Source organism: Corella eumyota, chromosome 7 (genome assembly GCF_963082875.1).
Source record: "Corella eumyota chromosome 7, kaCorEumy4.1, whole genome shotgun sequence".
In the NCBI taxonomy this organism is placed as follows: Eukaryota; Metazoa; Chordata; class Ascidiacea; order Phlebobranchia; family Corellidae; genus Corella; species Corella eumyota.
This window is the reverse complement of record NC_137496.1, coordinates 1,053,258-1,078,132: the sequence shown is the minus strand read 5'-3', so window position 1 is coordinate 1,078,132 and position 24,875 is coordinate 1,053,258. Positions and strand designations below refer to the sequence as shown.

Below are 24,875 nucleotides of genomic sequence, written 5' to 3'. Positions count from 1 at the left end.
TGCCTGTAAATATTAAACATGTTCTGTTTTATCCATGTTCTGAAAAAAAAACATGTTCTGTTTTTTTACTAAGTTATATAAGTAATTATAGTTTAATATAAGTAACTTACCCACTTATTTTTATTTACAGACTGCTTTGTTATAATTTTGTTGTGTTTTTGTTTAAAACGTTTGTTAAAATTTGTTAAAGTGTTTTTGCATTAAAAATGACGTGGAAATCTAAAAGTATCAAATAAAGATTTTAACAAATGGATTATTTATCATGGGCAACTATACCCCAGCACATCTTAGTTGAAATTTTTTCTGTTCTTCCGGTAAATGATCGTTTACAAGCAAGTTTAGTTTGTAAATGGTGGTCAGAGTGTTTTGATCATCCAAAATTATGGAGCAAGTTTGTGTTCTGTTTTAATACTGATGTTGATGAAGAAGGAAGAGCAATCGAGTGCATTGAAAGATATTGCAAGGACCTTAAAGAGGTAAAGATCTTCGTGAATCAATCACAAAAAATCAGCCGTGAAAGAGCTTACCATGTCATAGAAAAACTAACAGATATACAACAAAAAAAAATCCAGCAATTTTCCTTTAACTTCACTGGTCGTAACCCTCTGTGTTTTAACGGCAATATCATTCTTGAAAAGCTTAAAAAATTGTTTTTAAGAGAACCTGAATCAGAAATTGTATTTGAGGTGTCGTTTATTGATTTAAATTATTGCAATATTCCATTTGATAATGAATTAATATCAATATTTGCTAAGCATCATCTAGGTTTAAGGATTGTTCGAATACAAAATGCTTGTCTGGTTGATAATGTGACCCCAAACAGCATTTTAACACTTGTTAAAAATTGTAAATACTTAGAAGAACTGCATACTTTTTATCATTGCATAAACTCTGAAGTTGTGGAAGCCTTATCAGAAAAACAACAAGTCCAACTAAAGGAACTTTCACTGATGTGCAATCGTGGTGATAAATTTAATGAGTTAATTAACACAGAATCTTGGAAATCACTTTCAGTAGCAAATCCCAGTCTTTCAGTAATTATCCACTTTCATATCTCTATGCCTCAACACATTATAATACCACTGCTATGCCAAGGCATACCTCTTGTTAAGTTAAATCTTAAGGTCTACAGCTGGATAGCAGATGAACTTGATCATATAGCGAAAACTTTTAGTTCAACTCTTGAGTATATAAGTTTTCATACTGGCATCGATGAAAGTAGAAAAGCGCCTCCTGGTGTAGAAAACTCACTTCTTGAACTTGTATCTCGTTGCTCTAAACTCTCTGAACTACATTGTCACTGCACTTTAGATCCTACAATTATCAACCAAATTAAAGCATTTAAAAACATAACAAAATATACTTTGTATGATGCTGCTCAAAATAATTAACAAAAAATTAACTAATTTTAAAATTCAGTATTATTATTTTTTTGTTAATTTGCATGTTTTATTATATATATTTGAACTAATAAATACCATAAGTTTTATATTTGTGTACATATAATATTAGCACTTAATGTGATACATAATTAATTTGCCATAATTTTTAATCTTTTGATTTTCTTACTGCAGTATTATTTTTGCATTATTTTTAAAAGTTTCAGTACTGTTATTGATTAGCTTATGTTTTATATTTTGTTTAAGTTTTGTTTTTTGTATCAGTATTCAATTTTTTGTTTTTTGTATCAGTATTAAATCAGTATTAAATTGTTTTTTGAATTTTTTTTACAAAAAAATGAAATAACATATATTTTTAAATTATCGTTTATTGTTTTATTAAAGTTAAATGAAATTTTGTATAGCCTAACTGCAAGCATATGCATGACTTTTATTCAAACTATTATCATTTATATTTAGATATCAATTTGGTAAGAAAATTAAAATGGCACAAAGTGAGGTTGACGAACTTTTCGATGTAAAAAATGCTTTCTATCTTGGCCTATATCAACAATGCATCAATGAAGCACAAAAAGCGAAGATAACTGGCCAAGCAAAGAAAACTGAATGCTCTGTGTTCATGTACCGAGCTTATATTGGACAGCGAAAGTATGCAGTTGTCCTTGACGAAATTCGACCATCGGCTTCGGATCAACTTCAGGCTGTTAGACTGCTTGCTGAGTACTTATCCACATCATCTAGTAAGGATTCAATCTTGAAAACTTTGGAGGAAAAGTTGTCCGGAAATGTAGATGTTGATAATATTATACTCCCAATCATGGCTGCTTCTATTTATTATCACGAAGCAAACTATGACTCTGTTCTAAGGGTTTTACATAACCTTGAAGCACTGGAAGCTTCCGCGCTCACTATTCAAACTTTAATTACAATAAATCGAATAGATCTTGCTCGAAAGGAGCTTAAAGTGATGATTGAATTAGACGAGGATGCTACTCTCACCCAGCTTGCTCAGGCCTGGTTTAACATAAGTGTTGGTGGTGAAAAATTACAAGATGCTTACTATATCTTTCAGGAGATGGCTGACAAGAACCAATCAAGTAGCTTGTTGTTAAACGGTCAAGCTGCATGCTTTATGGCCCAAGGAAAATGGGACGAGGCTGAAGGAGTCCTCCAGGAGGCGATGGATAAAGACAGCAACTGTGCTGAGACTCTAATTAACATGATCCTGATGTCGCAGCATCAAGGCAAGGGTTCGGAGGTTACAAATAGATATTTGTCGCAGTTAAAAGACACACATCATAGTCATCGATTTGTGCAAGAATTGGCTATCAAAGAAAACGAATTTGATCGCTTGGTTTTACAATATGCACCTGCATAAATTTAAAAACAATTAAAATAGAATAACATAGAACATACAAACATTCAATATTTTTGTTGGTATTTATTTTATGTAGAAATGCAATAGAAAAAATTGTCACTTTCCGTTTTACAAAAACTATTCCATGTTTATATATTTACTGTTAATAATCATTGAAATGTTGTTTTAATATAGAAATGTTATTAAGTAAACTTTAAGTAATATATCAAGAAAAGTAAGGTGCATGCTCTATCAATGGGTTGTCAACTTTTGATCTTTAAAATGGGGTAAGTATTTTTTCCCTAAATTTCTTAAATTTGTATTGGACTTTAATTTAAAACTGGCAAAATTAACTCCAAATCATAGCTTGAAAATTATTGAAAATTACCTTTGTAAAGCGCAATGGTGACTTCTAATTGTTGTATTTCTTCCACGGATATATTGTAATAAATTTTAGATATATTATTTAAATTCTATAGTTGTTTTTTTAAGTTATTTGAAGGTAGTGTAGAGTTAGAAAATAGTTTATATTTACATTTCTTTACCTATACAACACTAAAAACAAGTATTCACATTTAACGTGTAACATTTTGAATATATAATTATGAATGATACGTCATTTAATATCATAAATAATTAATAATATAATAATCATATTTATTGTGTTTATTATTTTTACACTTTTGTCATATAGAAAACATTTTTAGGAAGTTGATTTATTATGAAAATTATTAGTAGCGAAATATTATTATCCAAAAATCATTTCATAAAATTTTACGAATAGACAAGTTTAAAATGAAGAAGTTATTATGGTTAGTCTTTCTACATCTTTCAGTATCACTCAGGACAGTTATTAGTATGGGAGGGCCTTTTATTGAGGCAACTTTCGAAGGTACAGTTTACAGATATGAGAATCCTGATTATGAGAATGCTGGTGGAGATTGGTATAATGCTGTTAAGAAATGCAAAACCGAATCAGGTATTTTTTAATGAATAATTTGTTGCCACATTAGTTTAAATAAGCAAAAAAAGGTTCGTTAAAGCAATGATATTAAGTATTTTTTTTAAATGCAAACAGGTATATATTCTAAAGTTTTTAAAAAAATAAACTGCTAACTGAAAATTCAGTATACAATGACTAGAACAAAAAGTAATAGCAAAGTATAATTAATGTTCAGGTTTTGATGTTGGTTATTTGGCTCATTTTTTAAAAGAGGACGAATTTTGGGATGTGAGAAGAGATCTTAATATTGATAATGCGGATTTTTGGATTGGGTTGATATCAACCAGTGATGGATTGTGGTGGGACAATGGAAAACATTATTTGGATGGTAATTTGATTCCATTTTTTTGGTCAAAATGTAGGTGTTTTTTTTCTTGACGTTATAAGAACTTTGCCTAAATATGAAGCAACATTTTAATATGAAACCGGCAGCGTGGTGTAGTGATAAGAACTCTTGCTACACTACCATGAGGTCGTGGGTTCAATCCCCACTGATCTCAAGCTGTAGCGCCCTTGAGTAAGGCGCTATAAACGGTATGAACTCCTGCTGAGCCAGCACTTAATCAGCAGCATAATTACCGGGCAATTATAGTCTCTATAATATTCCAAACTGCCACAGGCAACTCGAGACTGGGTCGGAGTAACTGATGTTACTCTATGTTTAAGTCGCGCATTCGACTTGCCCACATCGAGGATAAAGATATATACAAAAAAAAAAAAAAAAAAAAAAATACACCAACCCAGCCTTAATTTGACCTTAAAAATTGGCTAAGCGGAAGTTAACATAGTAAAAGATGCCTACTCAAGAAAGCTACAGCATGAAAGCAGTGGAGATCAAACCCTGGACCTCATGTAGTAAACCCAAGTTTCCTAACTACTACACCCTGCTTTTGTTTTGATAGAGGCTAACTTTGCTATTAACTTCATAGTGCATTTTTTAATACCTACCTTAAATTGGTAATATCAAGTATTTTACCCACTACACCATGTCCTTAAAAATAAAGATATTGTTTTACTTAAAAATGTATTATAGATGATATTTTTAATGGTGATTGGGATAATGAACCTGATTCTAACTCTTACCTCAATGCACCTCAATGTGTAAGAACGAAGAAATCGGGCGCAATTACTAAATTAGAATTGGTCTCATGCACAGAGTCCGGATATGCATTATGCCAAGGAGAAATAGATTATCCATGTAAGTAGGAACATATGTAAAGAAATCACTGTATTAATATTGAAGGATGTGTATATTGCTCTGTTATTATACAAAAGTTTTTTTAGATAAAATCCCCCCCAAAAAATTAAAGTGTTAAATTTAATAACATGATATAAATCTTTAAAAATTACTAAGTAACAAAATGTTTGTACTACTATACTCAAAACAAAATTAAAAATTGAGCTTTAAATACTGAACTTTTTTATTGACAGACAATTCTTTTCGGCTAAACAACACTTCAGTCTTTGCAACTGTCAATCAAGTCTCTCTTGATTTTGAGAACAGCCAAGAACTATGTTTAAGTAACTATAGCAACCTAGCTATACCTAGCACAGCAGTAGTTAATGAAGAACTAATAAATAACCTCAACTCAATCAGAGGTAAAAAAATAGTGTAGCCCTTGTAATGGTTAGAAAATTTGTTTTAACTATGGAGGTTTAATCCCCACTGCTTTCATGCTATAGAACCCTTGAAAAGGTGCTATAAACTATATAAACTCCTGCTAAGACTAAAGTATCAGCGGGTTATGATTACTTATCTTAAACTAATACAGTCAACTAAAGACTTGGTTGAATAACAAATATTACTCTAGGTTTAATTCACAAGGATAACTAAACTAATAGGTATGTTGTGGCGTGTACAATTCATTTTAAAATTATAATATGTTTACAGATAGTGAAACAAAATATTGGATTGGAATAAACAAACGAGATGGATTAACTTGGCTGTTTCCAGATGGTACAGGTGTAGCATTCCCATCGCATAGTGCTTGGGAGAATGTTGGTGACTTAGCTTCATCAGATGATTGTGCTTTTATTGACACATCTAAAGATATCGCCAACAACTGGATAGTAGAGTCATGTGATGCTGAATATTTCTCTTTATGTACTACAGATATTTCTTCAGGTAAATTACTTAGTTAAATGGCTTACTTTTTTTTTGTATATATCTTTATCTTTACCCTCGATGTGGGAAAGTCAAATGCGCGACTTAGATATAGAGTAACATAAGTTACTCCGATCCAGTCTCGAGTTGCCTGTGGCAGTTTGGGATATTATTTACTCAGTTACTATGTCTAAGCAGTCTTTATAGGTCAATATGTTTTAAATGGTAACTATATATATCTTTAATAGATATATGTTGTAACATGTTGTCTTAATATTTTTTTGTTCAGAGAATTGGTTGAAGTTTCGTGATCGTTTTTATTGGTTTCAAATGAACTTAGAAATATTTGAAGATGCTCAAGCAGCTTGTGTTCAGTTAGGAGGTAATCTTGTTTCTGTAACTGATCCTGGGATTCAAGATTTTCTTCACAATGCTTTAAACTGGCAATCAGGTAAGTTGAAAGAAATTTCATTAGATAAACTGGTAGAAAGCCCATCTTACAGTTAGGATTTTACTTGTCATAATATGGTCACAACTCTTAACTAATACTTGCCTACGATAAATTATTCACGCATCACACTTGGCAGTTTTATTTATTTTGTAGGCTTATAAATTGCACATACATATAAAAAGTCATCCTCTGAGCTCTATAATAAATAGGTGATGTTTTTTATTAAAGACATTCTTGGATAATGATTTTAATAAAAATTTTCCAGTTTTTAATATTTTTAACTTTAAACTCAACTGCTCAAATGTGATTTAGGTTTCCCTGATAAATGGTGGATTGGTTTAAATGATTTAAATGCTGATGGTACTTGGGAATGGTCCTCTGAAGATGCAGTAAATTATTTGGAATGGGGTTCTGGTGTTAGTGCCCGCTTTGCTATAAACAGTGACTGTGTTATTCTAGATGCAGATCATTCTTACAGCTGGAACTACGTTGACTGTGCCACAACATCAGCAGCTTATATTTGTCAGACAGGTAAGTGTAATTAAGAATATTTAAGTTAAGATATGATTTTGTTGGGTTATTGTTTTTTAGATGATATTGAAATTGCTACAACAACTCAAGAGGCTACAACGACAGAATTATCAACAACACCAGAATTAACAACAGCAGGATTGGCTACTACGACAGAATTACCTTCGACAACAGTGTCAACAACTTCAGCAGAATCAACAACTACACCAGAATCAACAACTACACCAGAATCAACAACTACACCAGAATCAACAACTACACCAGAATCAACAACTCTGACAGAATCAACAACCTTACCAGAATCAACAACTACACCAGAATCAACAACAGAAAATATAACAACAGTAACTACGCCAACAACAACAGTACAACCATCACCAAGTAAACATAGTAGCCTATTTAACTCATAAATCAACCTGCTTCTTAGCTTAAGCTAAAGTGTACACATTTTTAAGTTTGACATTGAAAATAAATGTTCACATATTTTTCCATTCTATTCACTAAAAAATGATTAAATTTTTGTCTATTTTAGTAGAATTGTGTCAAGACTAATGGCTATTACTACAAAATACTTAATTTCGACAACAGCACAATGCGAGTTACCTGCTGTGAAGTGAATCATTTAACAAATTAAATTGTAATTTTCAGAGGCTCCTGATCCAGTTACTTTTTCTTTGTACACCCGAAATTCCTCAACTGTTGAACTCTATGTCAAAGCATTGTCAACAGATCAACTTGTTTGTGTTATTGTAAACTTTGGTGATGAAACTTTGATACTAGTTACAAGTCCAACACAAGATAAGTTATTATGTGCTACTAGACATAACCTCTCACCATTCCAGTACCAACATGAAGAGATAAGTGAAAAGCAGATAAACTTGAAACATACTTACAGGTAAACAAAACAAAGTTACTATGCATTGTCAATAGAAAATTAATTTAATTTCTTTGAATATTGTAAACAGTCACATGTAATTTAGAAATTTAATATATTTTTATTCAAACAACATTTCTATTTCATTAGGTTTGATGGCAGTTATCAAATAACTTGTTCTTATTACCATAAAGCATCCTACATTTACTTGTATTTCTCTGAGAGAAACATTGTCACTAATTTGATTAAGAAATGTTCAGTGGATCTTCAGCAAGAAGAAGGAGACTTAAACTCCCTTCAATCAGAAATTATCACTTTAAATTCTTATTTACAAATAGACTGTGGTGAAACCAATTACACAACTGATTTTAAATGGACTGTTCATAATTGTATTGACTTCTCCAAAGTCTTAGACCTTATTCAAGGCAAGGGTGTTACTGCTCAAGTTGATGGCCACCTACTTTCTGTTGGTTGTAACTTGGTTTTAGTTACCCTTGATGTGTTTGATGGATCAATTAATTATACAAAGAAAAGTAGTAGGTTTGTAATGATTGAAAAGGCACCAATAGTAGCTAAAATTGTTGGAGGAATTACTAGAACAGTTGGCAGAAACTCGCGTAAGTTTTAATCAAAATTTATTCTAATTTTTAAACATTGTTTTTATATCTTTTTTGTTTTAGCTTTTTGATTTAGTAAGTGTCTTGATTTAATCTAGTCATAAGATGTATTATATATTTTTCTTTTAGCTGTTTATATAGATGCTGAATCTGAATCTTATGATCCAAATACTCCTTCAAACCAACCATCAAGTTTAAAATTTTTGTTTCAATTCCAATTATCACCACTTGATATTGTCAGAACCTTGGGTGGTAATGATGAAACAGTATATAGTCCTGTCAGTCTCCAAGGGTAAATAACAAAAATAAAACTGTTAATTTATTTAAATTTTTGACATAAAAGTGGTGATTAAACCAATAACTTTATTGTAAAGCCAAGTGTTTAAAAAGGATTACTTAACACTGATTAACTTGTTAACTTTATTGTTGTTTTCTCATGCTTGAAAACTTACCTTTACATATATTTTTGTAGAAATCATTCAGGTGTTTTAAAATTGAGCTTGCCTTCAACTCAAGTTAGTGACAACATGAAGGTTACTGTAAACATCAGTAATGAAGTAGGAGATGTGGGATCATTCACACAACAAATTACATTAAATGATGTCCCCCCACCCTATGTAGAAATTAAGTAAGTGTATTGTAATCTAATTTTAAAGCACTACTTGTGTGTGTGATTTATTAAATTTAAATTTTTCTTTAGTTGTGTTCAGAATTGTGCTAATAAACTTACCAACCCCAAGTTAGATTCTGTATATGAGATTGTATTTCTATCTCCCGATGCTAACCAAGATCGATATTCATACGAGTGGAAATTGTTTAATTATCACATTTTAAACGAGACAAGAAACTCTGTTGTAAACACATCAGCTTTAGGTAAAATTAAAGGGTAATCTGTAGAAAGGTGTATTTAAAATTTAATATAAATTGATATCTAAATTTTGTTTTAGATGTTGGATCTAGATTGTTTAAGATCCCCTCTAATTTTATTACAACATTTGCCAGTTTTTTGATAACCTGTGATGTAGTAAATATTAGAACAAATGGACTTGCTCTTGTCTCCACAAGTTTTATTACGAAAGGAGTTCCAACAGGAGGAAGGTATAATATTATCCATGTATATTAAACTTATTTAATGATTTGTTTAAATATATATGTATGTTCAACTTATGGCCCTTAAAAAATAAATAAAACTGCCATTTGTGATGCATGAGTAAATTATTGTGGGCAAATAATAGTTGAGAGTTGTGACAATATTACGACAATTGAAAGGTCGACCGTAGGTCAGACTATAGACTAGTTTTTATAAAGTAGTTGTTGGTTTTTAGCAAAATTTTTTTTGTTTTTTTGTTATTAAAAAAGTTTAGAATAAAATGAATAAATTTTATTCACAGCTGTTCTGTGTCACCTAACAACGGAATTGCCATAGAAAGTAAATTCGTATTTTCTTGTTCTAATTGGGATTCAGAGTTTAAGGAAATAGTTTATGAGTTCAGTATTTTAACTGAATACGATAAAAAATTTCTAATGACTTCATCTTCCCAAACTACATTACCTACCATTATTCGTAAGTTAAATTCTATAAAAATTTAAAGTCTATCAAAAATGGCAGCATATTTAGTAGTTTGAAGTCTTGAGTTTGGTTTCTACTGCTTCCATGTTGCAGCACTTTCAAGTAATGCTGGTATAAACTTATGCTTAGCCATAGAAGCAATTAGCAGATTACTTGTTGGGACTAAACCTATTTGATGCCATATTTTTAACATAAAATAATAAATAAAATCTTTTTTTAGCATCTGGGCAAGAAGAAAACAATTTTGAAACTCGAATAGAGGTTGCTATTTGTGTCAATATTTTATTCTGTGCCTTTGAAGAGCTAACTGTAAAAGTATTGCCTTATGACATTTATAAACTTCCACCAAATGAAATAACTAACACTGGTAAATATAACCACTACCAGTACTTTAGAGACACATTTTTCCTTTGAGCTTTTTTTAATTGCAACTATGCATTCTTTAAATTAAATTTTTATTTTTAGCCCAGTCCCTGGATGTCACCTACCTATCTCAACTTGCATTTGAAGTGCTCAGAAATAAAACTCAAAATGATACAGAACTTATATCAGAGGTAGTAACCAACACACTTATACTTTGTTAAAATTCTTTACCTGATTGAAGTGTTACAATTGGTTAAAACCTTCTACTATAGCACTTTAAATAACTTTCATACATGTAAACTACTCATTTAAAATTTTTGATTTTAGTTTGGCACACTTTTTGTTGAATCTACGGAAAAAATATTGTCATCTGACTCATTTAAACCAACATCTAATTCTGTTACTCAATTATCTGATGTAACAAATGCTGCTGTCGATGCAATAACTGACTTCAATGATAACCTTACTTTAAGTGGAAGTACAGTTGTCAACCAGTTAGGATCAAACCTCAGAATCTTATCTGAGAACTCTGTTAACCTTCTACCTGCTCAAACAACTTCATCTATTGCAAAATGTAACTATAAACTATAATAATATTTCACTCTTTAGTAAACTTTATAAATAACAGTTTTGATTTTATTTATGAAAATTTAAACAAGTTGAATTTAATTTACATTTTATAGTTTTTAATTTTTTTTTTACTTTGTAGCCCTGACACAAAGCATGTCTACTTTGTTTAATAAATCTTCAACAAATTCAACTCTTGAAAGAAGTTCATTTCTTGATCCAAAGTTTGAACAGTTTAAACCAAGACCGGACGAATACCTGGATTTGTCACCAAGAGAAGTTCTTTATTATAAAGAAGAGGAAGCAAGGTTGCAACAGATGGAGAAGAAAGACAGAGCAGAAAAGGTTCAATGTATTTTTTTGATAAAATTTACAGTAAAATTTGAGGTTAAATTCAAATGGTGTGTCATAGCTGGGTTCAAACCCAAAACTCTACTAGCTTTTATGTAATACCTTTTTTTTCTAGGTTTAATTTGTTTATAGCTTAATGATATTTATACACAGAATTATACATAATTGGTGTCCTAAAGAATTTATTATTTGATTTTTTTAATTTAAATTTTATTTTTGTATACAAACTTTATTATTCTTATATATATATACAATTTTTAGAAATGCAAATCTGTTCAAAACCTACTAGAAGGTTCTACAAACATAGCCTCAGCCATGGAAAATGTTAAACTTGCTGTTTCCAATCAAGTAACCAGTATTGGAGCGAGTAATTTTGAGGTTTCTGTCATGGTCAGTGAACCAAGTAATGCAAATAGTTCTCTTGATCTAAACTCAAGTACTGGGAATAATGTGATTCTTAGTGGAGGAACTAAAGATGTATCTGCAAAGGTAAGCTTGTAATTTTAATTTAGATTAATAAGGTGATTCAATTTTGAGAAGTGTCTTTAAGTAAAGTGAAAATTTACTTTATTTAGTAGCTATTGAATTTAACTAAAATGTAATAAATAAATCCTCTTCAATAAAATGTAATTATTTAGGTTTAATTTCTTTTGCTTTTATGTCTAAACCCATTTGTTTTGTAACGTAAGAATTTTAAAAATTTGATGTTTTTTAGGTTGAAAGTTTGGCACAAAATGCTTTAAATTTTGATGACTCAGCGTTGTTAGTTACATCTGGTGTTGTTAGAATGTCTTTTGACAACAATGAAAACAATGGGGATGGTGATGTCACTGTTAAACTTAAAAACAATGAGGATAAAATGAAAACTTTTGAAGTTGAAATGGAGTAAGATTTTAAAAATTTTTAAGACCTAAATTTGAAGTTTCATAGGTCCTAGGTATAACAACATAGATTTAAGGTATCACAACATAGTTTTTGGGTTAAGTTTCCTACTTTAAATAAAGATTATCAGCAATACTTACTGTAATGTAACTTTTTTTACAGAGTAAACCGAATATCAACAAGTCGATTTGAGCTTAGATCTGCTTCCAATGCAATTCTCTTGTACTTGTTACCTTCTAGATCAACTTTGATTGATGTCTGGGTTCGATATCAAATTGAACCAATAATACAAGTAAGATATTGTTTAGTACATTGTTAATTTTAATTAAAAGTTTAATTAAAAAACATTTTTACCCCACCCAGTCTTGAGCTGACATTGATATTAAAGATGATACAGCTTGACAAACAATTTGCTGATCAGTTTTGTTTGGCAGAAGTTTATATTGTTCATAAAGGTCTTTGTTATAAATTTGTTTCAGGAATATTCGAGCAACCCAGATGTAAAAGCTGATATTTCAGACTTTGTATTTCATCTTCCTTATACTGAACATAGTGGGAATGATCGTTACAAGATATTTATTCCTTCTAAGAACCACAAGGGAGCTGGAATTTATTATTTCAGCTCTGAGATATTACCTACTGGTAAGTATTTATAAATCTTGGTTAGGTTATATTAATATAAACCGGCAGCGTGGTATAGTGGTAAGAACACTTGCTACACCACACATAAGGTCGTGGGTTCAATCCCCATTGATCTTATGCTGTAGCGCCCATAAGTAAGGCGCTATAAATGGTATGAACTCCTGCTGAGCCAGCACTTAATCAGCAGCATATCTGTATGTATATATGTATGTGTAAGTGCACTTTAAAGCCCTACAAAGTAAGTAAAACTGCTGTTTGTGGTGCACTGGTAAACTATCATAGGCATATATGAGTTGGGCCATATAACATCGGCAGCGTGGCGTAGTGGTAAGAACACTTACTACTCCACACATGGGGTCATGAGTTCAATCCTCACTGATCACATGCTGTAGCGCCCCTGAGTAAGGCTATAAACGGTATGAACTCCTGGCGAGCCAGCACTTAATCAGCAGCATAGTTACTGGGCAATTATAATTTATAATATCCCAAACTGCCACAGGCAACTCGAGACTGGGTCGGAGTAACTTATGTTATTCTATGTTTAAGTTGCACATTCGACTTTCCCACATCAAGGATAAAGATATATACAAAAAAAAAATAAATAAAAAATCTATAAATAATAAAGCTTGTTGGACAATATCTGTATGTATATATGTATTTATATAACACCAAATAAAATGCCGACTATAGGGCAGGCTATTAAGTAGTAAAATCATTTCAGTAAACTTTCATTTTCAGATACTAGAAAGAAACGTTCTTTATCAAATGACACAACATCAAATGTAAATATCACAATGAGCATATTTACTCCATCTTGTAAGGTTTACAACGAAATAACTGGGGTATGGGCTGATGGTGGTTGCTCTGTGAGTTTGTATAATTATTCGATTAACCTAAAACCAAAAACTCTAAAGTTATAACAACAATATTTTTCCAAAACAATGAGTTTAATATACAGTGATAAGGGAAATACATACAGTGATAAGCTTTAATATACAGTGATAAGCTGCTGACTAAGTGTTGGCTCAGCAGGAGTTTATACCGTTTATAGCCTTACTCAAGGGTGCTACAGCATGAGAGAAGTGGGGATTGAACCCACAACCTCATGGTGGTGTAGCAAGTGTTCTTACCACTACACCATGCTGCCGGTTTTTGTAACTTTCTTTTTGAATTTGGTTTATTTGTTTTAATTTAGGCTTCACCTGACTCTACAATTGAGAATACAGAGTGTGTTTGCAGTCAACCTTCTAACACTATAAGTGCTGAGTTTTTTGTAGCTCCAAACTTTATCGATTTCTCAACTGTTTTTAGTAAAGTTGATTTGTTAAATAATGGATCAGTTTTATGGACTGTTATTTCATTCCTTGTGGTTTTTTGTTTGCTTTTGATTTGGGCAAGAAGACAAGACAAAAAAGACATGGAAAAGGTAAGCAAAGCATTAAAAAAAACAACTAGTTTTGTTTCAAATTTAAAAAACTCATAAAAATGTAAATAAAAAATCTTACAGTTAAGATTTAGCCGCTGATTAAGTATTGGGTCAGTATGATTTCATACTGTTTATAGCACCTTATTTGAGGGCACTACAACATAAAAGCAGTTGATATCAAACCCAACTACAACTTTTTTCTTTACAAAGTTTTTTTAAAATTCCCAAAACTAATGATCGTTTTTTTCTTATGTACAGTGGGCTGTTAAAGTAATGGCAGATAACCCAGCAGGAGGTGGATATTATTACAAGATGAGTTTTGTCACTGGAATCGGTCGTGATTCTGGCACAAAATCAAATATTTATTTTGATCTGGCAGGAGAGGATGGACAGACCCATACAAGAATGTTAAAGGATACAAGTGAAAAGGTAAACATTTTTTCAAGACTCAACTAAAATTTAACATTTTACCTGGACAACTTACCCAATGTTTAGGCTTCTTTATTCTTGTTCTATAAATATATTCTGTTTTCAGCATTGGTGTGAAGGAGGAAGTATTGTTCAGTTTCTTCTATGTGTTCCTCACCATTTAGGTAACTTGCAATACATTCATGTATGGCATGATAACACTGGGTTAGGTAGAACTGGAGCTAACTGGTATTTAAACGATGTCATTGTTGAAGATCTACACACAGATGAAACGTAAGTGTTTTTTGGAAAATTACATAACCCGGTATCTAATTTTTTTCAAATCAATTTTTATATATTTGTTTTTACTTAAACGTTTTTTATTTTACTTAACAAGTCAAGTTTTTACAACCTCATAACTTTAAAAACTTCATAGCTTCTTTTTTCCTTGTGATACCTGGTTAGCAGTAGAGTTGGGAGATGGTAAAATAGATCGAGTTCTTCCAGTTGCTGGAGAAGATACTTTAACTTCATACAAGTAATACATTAACTTACTTTTCGTATTTATATATAACATATTATGTTTCACTTTAATTTGTTCTGGTTAGCATAATAGGCAATACTATAATTGTATTTAAACTACTTTAAGTATGCTAATATCTTATCATAAACATAGTTGTATATCACTTAATTTTTATACTTTTCACTTAATTTTTATACCTATTATACACTTAAATATAAATTGTATTTAAAAAACTACAACAAGCTCTGCTAAACAATTATAACCATTTACAATTTCTATTTTTCATAGAAAAATGTACCTTTAAAAACTTTGGTTAAAACTTCATTTATAAAGCATTACTGACCATACTACTATTAACAATCAATTTTTTCAGGAGAGTATTTTCTCTGACAGCAAAGGAGGGGTTAACGGATGGTAACATGTTATTTTCTGTGTTTGTCAACCACAACCGAACCAACTTCACTAGATGTCAGCGATTGGCTTGTGCTTTATTGGCTCTATTTCTAACCATGATTTCTAATGCTATGTTCTACTATGAAGACTCTGAAGTAGAAGAAAGGTAAGTAATGTAATTGTTTTTTTATTTTTAAATAAAGAAGTCTATTCTAATAAAGTTAAAACTTTATCATTTTTGCATATAAAACTTTTGATTTAAAATTACTTTTTAAATTTTTCAATAAAAAGTATCTATTCTAATAAAGTCTAAATTTTTGTCGCTTTTGTATATAAGATTACTACAAAAAGACTTTTAATGTGATACCCTTTCTTGCAGTGGTTCCGTCTTAAAGATTGGTCCAATAGTGATTGATTTAAAAACTATTTGGATAAGTGTTGTATCAGCTCTCATTGTTCTACCCCCATCCTTGTTAATTGTACAACTGTTTCGAAGAACAGAAGATAAACAAAAAGACGATGAAATTGTGGATTTGTCATTTGGCTCTTTGGACAAACCACCGGTGAAATATTCTATTTATAAATCCAATAGTGTCTGTTTAAGTTTTTATTTTCAGGGTCATATATAATTAACCTTTTTTATTAGCTTGTTCTAACAGTTAAGTATATTTTACAATTATTTAATTGGTATTGTACAGTGCCATGCTATGTTATACTGTTAAGTTATGTATAAATATATTGAATAATTTGGGCATGTTTTAAATTATGACTTAGTCATTTTTTACTATCAATAATGTTTTGTTAATTGTATCACAACTTTTAGAAGCCAGAAAATGAATCAAAAGGTTTGCCACATTGGTTTATATATATTGGTTGGATTATATTTGTAGTTGGTGTCCTGGCTTCTGGGTTCTTCACTATTTTATACAGGTAATAAGTTAACATATAGAAGCTTTATTGATATTTTAACACAGTAATTGTTTAGCTTTCAATGGGGTAAAGAGAAGTCGGAGAGATGGTTATCTTCAACTGTTCTGTCCATAGCTGAAAATGCAATTATTATTGAACCAATTAAAGTAAGTTTACCAAATTTAACCCACTAAATCTAACTGATCTTACTACAACAAGTAAAATGCTGAGTGTTAAATTAATTGCTGATAATAATTCTGTTTTTATTAGATAATGTTGATTGCTGTTGTGTTGGCATTCCTATGTCGAAAAACAAAAAATCTGGCAAAAAAGTGGCAAGAAAGTCGGGACATAATTATAACTCCACCTCCACCCAAAAACATAGTTGATGACGATGAACAAGATAATGGCAAGTTTCAAGTTTTAATTTAAGTTAATATTGTAATCAATACATGAGCATTTTTTCACTTTATTATTAGTAATGACAAATTAAAGGGTATACAAAATGTTGCACTAATGCGATAATAAAAAATCACAAAATGAATTATATAAAAACAAATTTGTAAAGTTTTTACACATACCTTTATATACTAAAATGCCTTTGTCACCTTTCCAACAGGAATAAATTTACAAAACCCACTTCTTTTTTAAAAACTTAATAGATTTTTTTCTTAAAGATGGAAGGACAATCACCCCTGAACCTGATGATCATCTAGTTAAGATAAGACACCAACGTAAAGTTGAAAAGAGAGCTTTAAGATTTACACACAGACTTGCTGTTTTTATCATCTACATTTGTAAGTACTATTACCATGTTCATGCAATTTCTTTAACAATAAGGATTTTAAATTATAAAAGGATTTCAAATTATTTTTGGATTTCTGTTAAACTTTAATTTTTACAAATTTTTGAAGTGTTGTTACTATTTGTTGCCTATCATGATCATCAAAATAAAAACTTCTTTTATTTGACCGACCAACTACGAAATGTTTTATGCGTAGAAGATTTTGAGGAGGTGAAATTTTAATTTATTTTATTAATTTTAAAAAGAACAATATTTAAACATCCCGTCACATATAAAATAACCTCTCTTTCACCCTAACTTTTCCTCATTTACAGATTTCTAATATAGCTGATCTAACCGACTATATTGAAAATACTTTAATAATAAATCTATATCCTGACACAAACTACAATGGTGAGAGGAAAAATTGGAAGCAAAGAGTTTTCATTGATGATGAAGCAAATTATAGAGTTGGACCTGTTAGGTTGAGATTGGTCAGAACACAACCAGGTTCAATTTAAATCTTTTCAATCATTATATTTACACTTGTAGATAGTGAAGTTCTGTTACTAGTATACTTATTATTCATTTTACTATATAAAAGTATGTATTTATTTAGCAAATATCATTTAACTTGAATAAAAATGTTGTGTGTTTATTTAAATTTGTAATTAATTTTAAATGATATTTTAAAACTAATTTTTTAACAATTTTCTTTATAGATTCCTGCGTACCGAATAAAATCAGTGAAACAATTAATCGCATTTGTTATCTCGACTATTTTTTCTACAATGAAGATAAAAATAAATATTCTTTAAATTGGAAAGCATTAGATCCAGTTGATTCTACATTATCGGAAGATTATTGGACTTACTCTGATAGTGATGTCACAAAATCATTGCCAATGTTAGGAAAGGTGTCTTACTATGGTGGGGGAGGGTACCTAGCTGATTTAGGTAAACTCAAATTGTTTCCCTTTTATACATATCAAGGGCATGCAATTATATCTAAATATAAGGCAGATTAAAATGCTAAATGTGTGTTAAATTTTTAGGCCTTCAATAAAACAGCCATTTGTGGTGCACACATTACAGTCAAATATTTGTTATGACATGTTAAAACAGTTAGAATACAGATGGCAATAAACTATTAAAATCTATATATAAACGTTCTTACGATATTTGTTTGGCTCTATTAATAGTTCTTCTTTATTTTAACTTGTTTAATTTTAGGTGTAAATAAAGCAACTGCATCTTCAATATTCCAAAACTTGTTCCATAACTCTTGGATATCACGACCCGCTCGTGCCATGTTTGTTGAGTTCACACTTTTTAACGTCAACTCAAATATTTTTACAACTGTTGTCTTGATGTGTGAGTTCCCATCCACTGGAGGTGTTGTTGCCACGGCAACTATACAACCATTTAAGTAGGTTTTTGTAAAAGCAAAATTAAGATCGTTTCTGTAAAATTATTTTAAAACTAGTTACTTTTAGAAATTACAAAAAAATGATTTTTTTTTATTTTTGTGTGTAAGGGCCTTACTCGAGGGGCCATAACATGAAAGCAGTAAAAATTGAACCTAGGACCTCTTGTGTTAAGGCCAAGTGCTTTACACATCATCAGTAATTTACTATCAGTAATATTCTTAATACATTATTCTTTATGTTTAGCTTATACAGCCTGGACAGATCGTTAAGTGTTTTTATTGCAACTTGTGTATCTGGAATTGTAGCTTTCTACTACATGGCATTAACCATCAAAAAATTGGTTAAAAATCCAAAAAAATTTGTCAGAAATGTGTGGAACTTTTTTGGAGTGGTAAGAAAATAAAATGAACATATTAATTAAAAAATATTTATAAGCATTTAAAATGAATAAAACCATTGTTTGTGTTGCATTGGTAAATTATCACAGAAAAATATTTGTTAAGAGTTGCGACTATATTATGACACTTAATATGCAATGTTAGGCCTGAGTATTGACTAGTGCTTTTAAATAAATTCTTTTTTAAATTTGTCAGATGAGAATTGTGTTGGTGTTTTCATTTGTTATTGCAACTGTGATCAGTTATTCCATCCAAGAAGAAACTCTCAAAACTTTTCAGAAAAATACATGTAAGATATTAATATATAAAATAACTTGTTGGTAGATATATGTATGTCCAATTCATGGAAATTTAAAATAAAATAAATTTTGGCAACTATTTGCTGAGATCTTAAATTTTATGGGTGCCAATTTTACATGTTATGTTATAATGTGTTTTAATTTTAAATTATGTTTTAGATATTTTTACAAATTTTCATACACTCTCTGCACTATCATATTTACAACGAGAACTTATTGGAGCCATTTTATTCTTTGAAACAATTCGTGTTTTGGAGTTTTTTCAATATCAAAAACAAATGGTTAAATTTGCTGTTATGTTTCAAGCTGGCAAAGATGTAAGTTAGTAAAACAACAATTTCATTTTTTTTTTGATTCCCCAACCCAACATCGTGTTGACTTGGGTAGTTTAAAAAATTATTAGTAATCATAAATGGCTGATAATTTATCTGCGTAATGGTATTTGGTTTGGCAAAAGTTTTTACTATTTAAAGTGTAAAGCAAGAAGGCATTAGTAATCTAACCAATGACCTCATGTAGATAATCCAAGTCTTTTAAAAACTTCACAATATTGTCAGTGTACATCATTCATAAACCATTTAAATTTTATTTAGATAATTACTGAGTTTTTTATTTACTCTCTTCTCACCATGATTGCATATGCACTTGCTGCTTACATCCTGTTTTCTGTAGCTTTGAAGAACTTTCAAACTTTTATAACAACTTTGGGAACTCTGTTTGGAATTCTACTCGGAAGCCCTGAATACGAAGATATGTCAGATGTAATTTTCTTTTTTTTTTGGAATAATTAAAATTAACAACTTGTAATATTTACTGGCAGAGTGGTGTAGTGGTAAGAACACTTGCTACACCACGCATGAGGTCGTGGGTTCAATCCCCACTGATCTCATGGTGTAGCGCCCTTGGGTAAGGCGCTATAAACGGTACGAACCCCTGCTGAGCCAGCAATCAGCAGCATAATTATCGCCCAATTATAATCTATAATATCCCAAACTGCAACAGGAACTCGAGACTGGGTCGGAGTAACTTATGTTACTCTATGTTTAGGTCGCGCATTCGACTTTCCCACATCGAGGATAAAGATATTTACAAAAAAATATAATATTTGCAAAATAAAAGTTTTTTGGTATTTTAAGGTCAGTGTGTTTTTTGCCAAGCTTTTATTTTTTGCATTCAATTGTCACATGACATTTTTGATGCTGAATCTTTTGTTTGGGACCATTGATAGCCTGCTACATTCTGCAAGAATTCAATTAAAATCAAACAAAGATGAAAAACATGCTTATCTAGAAATAGCACTCGGGTATTTTTGTAAAGGTTTTGAATTGGGATATGTTAATTACTTCTATTAATTTGTCTTTTATGAACATTTTAGACTTATGGTAAACTGGGTTCGAAGATCTTTTAAAAAACCTGAAGTTGCCTGCAAATACTTTGTTGAAGAAGATAATTCAATTGAACAAAATTCAACTCTACAAAAAGGTATTTTAGTTTTTTTAACTTTACATTTTATAATATTAAATTTTTTTATGTATTTTAGAATTTCAATCAGAAATTAAAACTGATCAAGCTGGTGAAATAACAAATGTGATTAAAAGAAAAATGAAAAATCGAAAACACAAACGATCGAGAAAAGTAAGTGAACAATTTATTTGATATTATTTCTTTTCTTGCAAGTAATTTTTGTTGTTGTTAAGATTTTTAGCATTCTAAGTAGAGTAAGTGTAATTAGAAAGTTGCATGAACTGTGTTATAATCCCTTTTTTTAATAATTAATAGCATTGATTAAACTAGTAAATTTGGAAAATGCTTAAGGTGGTAGGTATAACTGAAAAATGTTATAACTTATAAAGATTAATTAAAGAATGTTAAATATACAACACAACTAAAAAAGGTGGTAAAATTATTGTTCTAGAATTTGGAATTGTGAAATTGTTGTAGAATTTGAAATTGATGTATTTTTGTAAAAATATGATAATGTTGTAGAATTTAGAATTGTGATATTGTTCTAGAATTTAGAATTGTGATATTGTTTTTAATTTATTTAGAATAGAAATAAAGTAGATGATAGTGATAAGCAGTACAAAGCTTTAAGGAGATTAATGGACATCGAGAAATCCATTGATGCTATTGATTTCTCGAAATTTGATTTTGTCAATGAATTAGATAACTGTGGAGAAACAAAAGAAACAAAAATGGATATAATTGCTGATGAGGTTGATATGATATTTGGGGAAATTAGAAAGGATTTATTGTACTTATAGAAACATGTGTTTAGTTCTAAGTAGCTTACTAAAATTTTTCTTAAGTAGAGATTAAGTAGTCTAGTTGTAATTATGATACACTAACATCCTTAGCTAAATAACCGGCTTATTAATAACTTTCACTAACACAAACACTTTTCTGTATTTAAACAGTTTATTATCAGACATCTCATTTTTATTATTGCGCACTTAAATTTAAAAATACAAATCACAATGAGCTTGATTTAAAATTTTAAAACCTTACAAAAACTTTTGGAATTTAAACAAATACTACATCCTTCATAAACATAAATTGTACGATATGTTAGTATAATTAAAAAGTCATGTTTACTTGTCACAGTGACCCCTATACAATTACTTTTAAATCTGCATAAAACTTTAATTTTAAAGTTACAAAAAACACAACATAACAGTTACTTACTACCATGTTAACAACTGCAACTTATGCCACTTATCTCATGCGATAAAATCAAGAAAAAAGTTTATAAATATTTGTTTTTTGATAAAAGAGCATTAAAGAGATTGTCAACGAGCTCTTGGTATGACTTTGTTTGCAGGGCTCCACATTGGCCTTTCCTCTGTGTCGTGATAAACAGTTTTATTTTTCATACTTTGTTCATTTTCTTTTTGCTCTTTCCATTTCATATACTTCTCTTCTGCTTCTTCTTTACGTTTTCTTTCTTTTTCGTCCTCCTTTTTCTTCTTTTCTCTCTCTTCTTTTTGTTTTTCTTTTTTCTCCTTTTTTATTCTCTCTTGTTTTTTCTCCTTCCATTCTTTGGTTGCTTTCTCACTTTCTTTCTTTTTCTCTTTCTCTTGTTGCAGTTTCAGCATTTTCTCATCTTGAATTTTTTTCTGCTCGGCACGGTGCTTTTTTCGAGCATCTTCCAAAGCATTTTTTCTCCTTGCATCTGCCTTTTTCTCTGACTTCCATTTTTCCTCTTCTTTTCTCAGTTTTTCTTGTCTCTCTTTTTTTACTTCGCGACGTCTAATTGCTTCTTTCTCTTTCATCTCTTCATTTTTCTGCTCCATCCAAGCATCACGAGTTGAATTAGCCTCTTCGATTCTGTCCTTCTTTTCTTTCTCTTTTTTTTCATTCTCTAACGCAATTCTCTCTTCTTCAGCCTTTTTTGCAACTTTCTTTTTCTTCTCTCTGTCTGCCAACCATTCCAAATAAACCGAGTTCCGAATATCAACTGATGAATTGGACTCGACCTCTTGAGTGGAATTATAAGTTTTTAGTTGTTTTAAAGAAGTTGTAGACCCCAGACCTTTATACCCAACTGGTGGAGTGCGATATGATTTAACCCCAGATTTAACTCTCTTTTTCCGCTTAACAGAATGCTCAGACTTAACACTCTCTGCAACAATTTCTTCCTCTTTTATACCCAGAGCTCTCATTTGATCATGCTTTATATTTACCTCATCATTATGTGTTGCAACATTTTCGATCACGTTAGTAATTAATTGTTGCGATGTTCGCTGCTTCGGCTCGGCCTCTTCTGTTTGTTTAACAACTTCATCCAAGGGTGTCTCTTTTTCCCTTATTTCTGTTTTATTTTGATCAGGAAATGGTAATGATTTTGGGGTACCTGAGTCAATGTTGGTTTGCTCAAACATTGCCAACAAATCATCGGCTGAAGTGTTTTCAGTCTTGTCATCAGCATCTTCGGATTTTGTCTTTTTTAACGGGCTTTTAGGAGAAGTAACTTTACTCAAATCATCGCCTTTGTCCTTTTCTGCAATCTTTTGTGGGCCAAAAATGGGTTGAAGTTTTAAAAAATCCGGTTGTGAGTCTTTAGACTTTTTCCTTTCTCTTTTTTTTGGCCCTAGTATAACACTAGGTGGAGTGGGAGATCGGTCTCGAGATTTTGCACTACCTGGTCTACTTCCACTGCGAGAACGTTCTCGCTTTGCCTCCTCAAATGTCTGTTTTCTAGGAGCTGGGGTTGGTTTAATGGAGTCATCCATCAAAAAATCAATTATAGATTGAGAGTTTTTGAATGAGTCAGCATCACCTGAAGATTTCTCCTTTTTAGCTTCTTTGTTGTAATTTTCTTTGTCATTGTCAGATTTTAAAGAAGCTAAGAGATTATCCAATTCTTTATCATTGTCTTGCTTTTTCTTTCTTTCCTTAGGTTTGATTGTTGTATTTTTAGTCTTTAATTCAGATTCTTCTGATTTTCTTTCTTCGTTTTCACCGGAAATGTTAACATTTGAATTTAAGAAAGATTTTTGTTGGTTAGTGACTTGATGTTCACTTTTACCCAAAGTTGGACTTAACACTCTTCTTGGGGAGGAAATAGAATGTTGAGGAGAGGAAATTGAACTCTTTTGTTGCCTTGGAGACAGTGATTCCACTTCTCTTTTTTTTGTTGAAGTGTCATCGAACACTGCATGTTGTCTTGGAAAAGGTGATGTTCGAGGCTGTTTATCATCTTGTGAAACTTTAAGTTTCTTTGGATCCTCTTTAGGTTTTTTAAAAAACTTTGAGCTGTCCAAAACAATATCATCATCTGAATCTGAATCCTCCTCTAAATACGATGGAACTTTCCATTTCATATTTCTCTGGGTTTTGTTGAAATTAACAGACTTCTTTTCGGGTTTTGAATATTGTTTTAAGAAGTCTTCAGCATCGAATTCTTTATCACTTTTTTGACTATCCACATCAAAGTCATCATCATAATTATCTTCCTCTTCGTCTTCTGCATCTGAAAATCCTGTCCCATATCCCTTACTTCTACGTTTGGATATTACTTGGTCTAATTCTTGTTGAAACCTGCTTTTTGGTCTTCGTTGAACAGGGACAGCAGCCATTTTGTCAGTTTTTAAAGAGCTTAACTTTAAAAACCTGTTAATTAAAGTATTATGTATAGTTAGATAGTGAGAAAATTAAACAAAAAGTAAAGACGTCTATTCTTGCCAAAAATGTACACAAAAAATTAGAAAACAGACAGACAAAAATGATTAAAAACAAAAACTAGGTTTGATTACTAATTTATTTAAAACCCAACCTTAGTTATCGTTTAAAATTAGTAATAATTTATTAAATATCACCTAGAAACGTCAACTAGTTATAACTAGCGTCAAATGTAGTATTTAAACTTTGCAAAAATTGAAAATAAATTGTAACGTTAGCTGTTTGCGTAGCTAAGCATTTGTGTTTTTCTTTATTTGTAGCTGTTTTGAAAATAGGTTTAATTCAAGCTGTTTCGAGTATTTTTTAAAAACTTATTTTATTCAAATATTAGCTATTTTATAGAGCTGTAGAACATTTGACGGGTATAAATAAATAAAAAATTTTTTTATAGGATATAGTTTACTTTAAAATAC

General features: G+C 30.6%; 4 protein-coding genes across 4 annotated transcripts; 3 read left to right on the top strand and 1 right to left on the bottom strand.

Moving 5' to 3' along the window:
• Window positions 1-134: 134 nt before the first annotated feature.
• On the top strand, window positions 135-1,851 carry LOC145760593 (F-box/LRR-repeat protein 8-like). The gene has a single exon (XM_082574516.1). It carries the CDS (start codon window positions 249-251, stop codon window positions 1,389-1,391), a length of 1,143 nt encoding a protein of 380 aa, XP_082430642.1. The 5' UTR covers window positions 135-248; the 3' UTR covers window positions 1,392-1,851.
• Window position 1,852: 1 nt separating this feature from the next.
• On the top strand, window positions 1,853-3,222 carry LOC145760594 (coatomer subunit epsilon-like). The gene has a single exon (XM_082574517.1). The coding sequence runs from the start codon at window positions 1,885-1,887 to the stop codon at window positions 2,776-2,778; it is 894 nt and encodes a 297-aa protein (XP_082430643.1). The 5' UTR covers window positions 1,853-1,884; the 3' UTR covers window positions 2,779-3,222.
• A 2,419-nt stretch (window positions 3,223-5,641) lies between these two features.
• Window positions 5,642-21,757, top strand: LOC145759571 (uncharacterized). Its single transcript, XM_082573421.1, has 42 exons — window positions 5,642-5,885; window positions 6,154-6,315; window positions 6,628-6,846; window positions 6,907-7,227; window positions 7,495-7,741; window positions 7,871-8,337; window positions 8,467-8,629; window positions 8,810-8,965; window positions 9,038-9,210; window positions 9,285-9,435; window positions 9,729-9,901; window positions 10,128-10,274; window positions 10,373-10,461; window positions 10,598-10,844; window positions 10,980-11,182; window positions 11,450-11,677; window positions 11,904-12,073; window positions 12,233-12,362; window positions 12,550-12,716; window positions 13,434-13,578; window positions 13,908-14,138; window positions 14,397-14,567; window positions 14,674-14,840; window positions 14,983-15,084; window positions 15,443-15,628; window positions 15,842-16,025; window positions 16,286-16,392; window positions 16,448-16,538; window positions 16,642-16,780; window positions 17,049-17,168; window positions 17,286-17,386; window positions 17,491-17,665; window positions 17,878-18,111; window positions 18,388-18,583; window positions 18,828-18,975; window positions 19,178-19,271; window positions 19,441-19,598; window positions 19,887-20,042; window positions 20,418-20,584; window positions 20,657-20,763; window positions 20,822-20,916; window positions 21,330-21,757. The coding sequence occupies exons 1-42, from the start codon at window positions 5,642-5,644 to the stop codon at window positions 21,543-21,545; spliced, it is 7,347 nt and encodes a 2,448-aa protein (XP_082429547.1). The 3' UTR covers window positions 21,546-21,757.
• On the bottom strand, window positions 21,692-24,387 carry LOC145760128 (uncharacterized). The gene has a single exon (XM_082573998.1). The coding sequence runs from the start codon at window positions 24,357-24,359 to the stop codon at window positions 22,071-22,073; it is 2,289 nt and encodes a 762-aa protein (XP_082430124.1). The 5' UTR covers window positions 24,360-24,387; the 3' UTR covers window positions 21,692-22,070.
• Between the last annotated feature and the right edge of the window lie 488 nt (window positions 24,388-24,875).

Bases quoted from the DNA above. Each gene is read 5' to 3' on its own strand.
- LOC145760593 (XM_082574516.1), top strand. From the start codon at position 249: ATGGATTATTTATCATGGGCAACTATACCCCAGCACATCTTAGTTGAA.
- LOC145760594 (XM_082574517.1), top strand. From the start codon at position 1,885: ATGGCACAAAGTGAGGTTGACGAACTTTTCGATGTAAAAAATGCTTTC.
- LOC145759571 (XM_082573421.1), top strand. From the start codon at position 5,642: ATGTTTACAGATAGTGAAACAAAATATTGGATTGGAATAAACAAACGA. The intron at 12,074-12,232 runs GTAAGATTTTAA...CTTTTTTTACAG, and splicing joins ACTTTTGAAGTTGAAATGGA to AGTAAACCGAATATCAACAA. The intron at 18,584-18,827 runs GTAGGTTTTTGT...CTTTATGTTTAG, and splicing joins GCAACTATACAACCATTTAA to CTTATACAGCCTGGACAGAT.
- LOC145760128 (XM_082573998.1), bottom strand. From the start codon at position 24,359: ATGGCTGCTGTCCCTGTTCAACGAAGACCAAAAAGCAGGTTTCAACAA.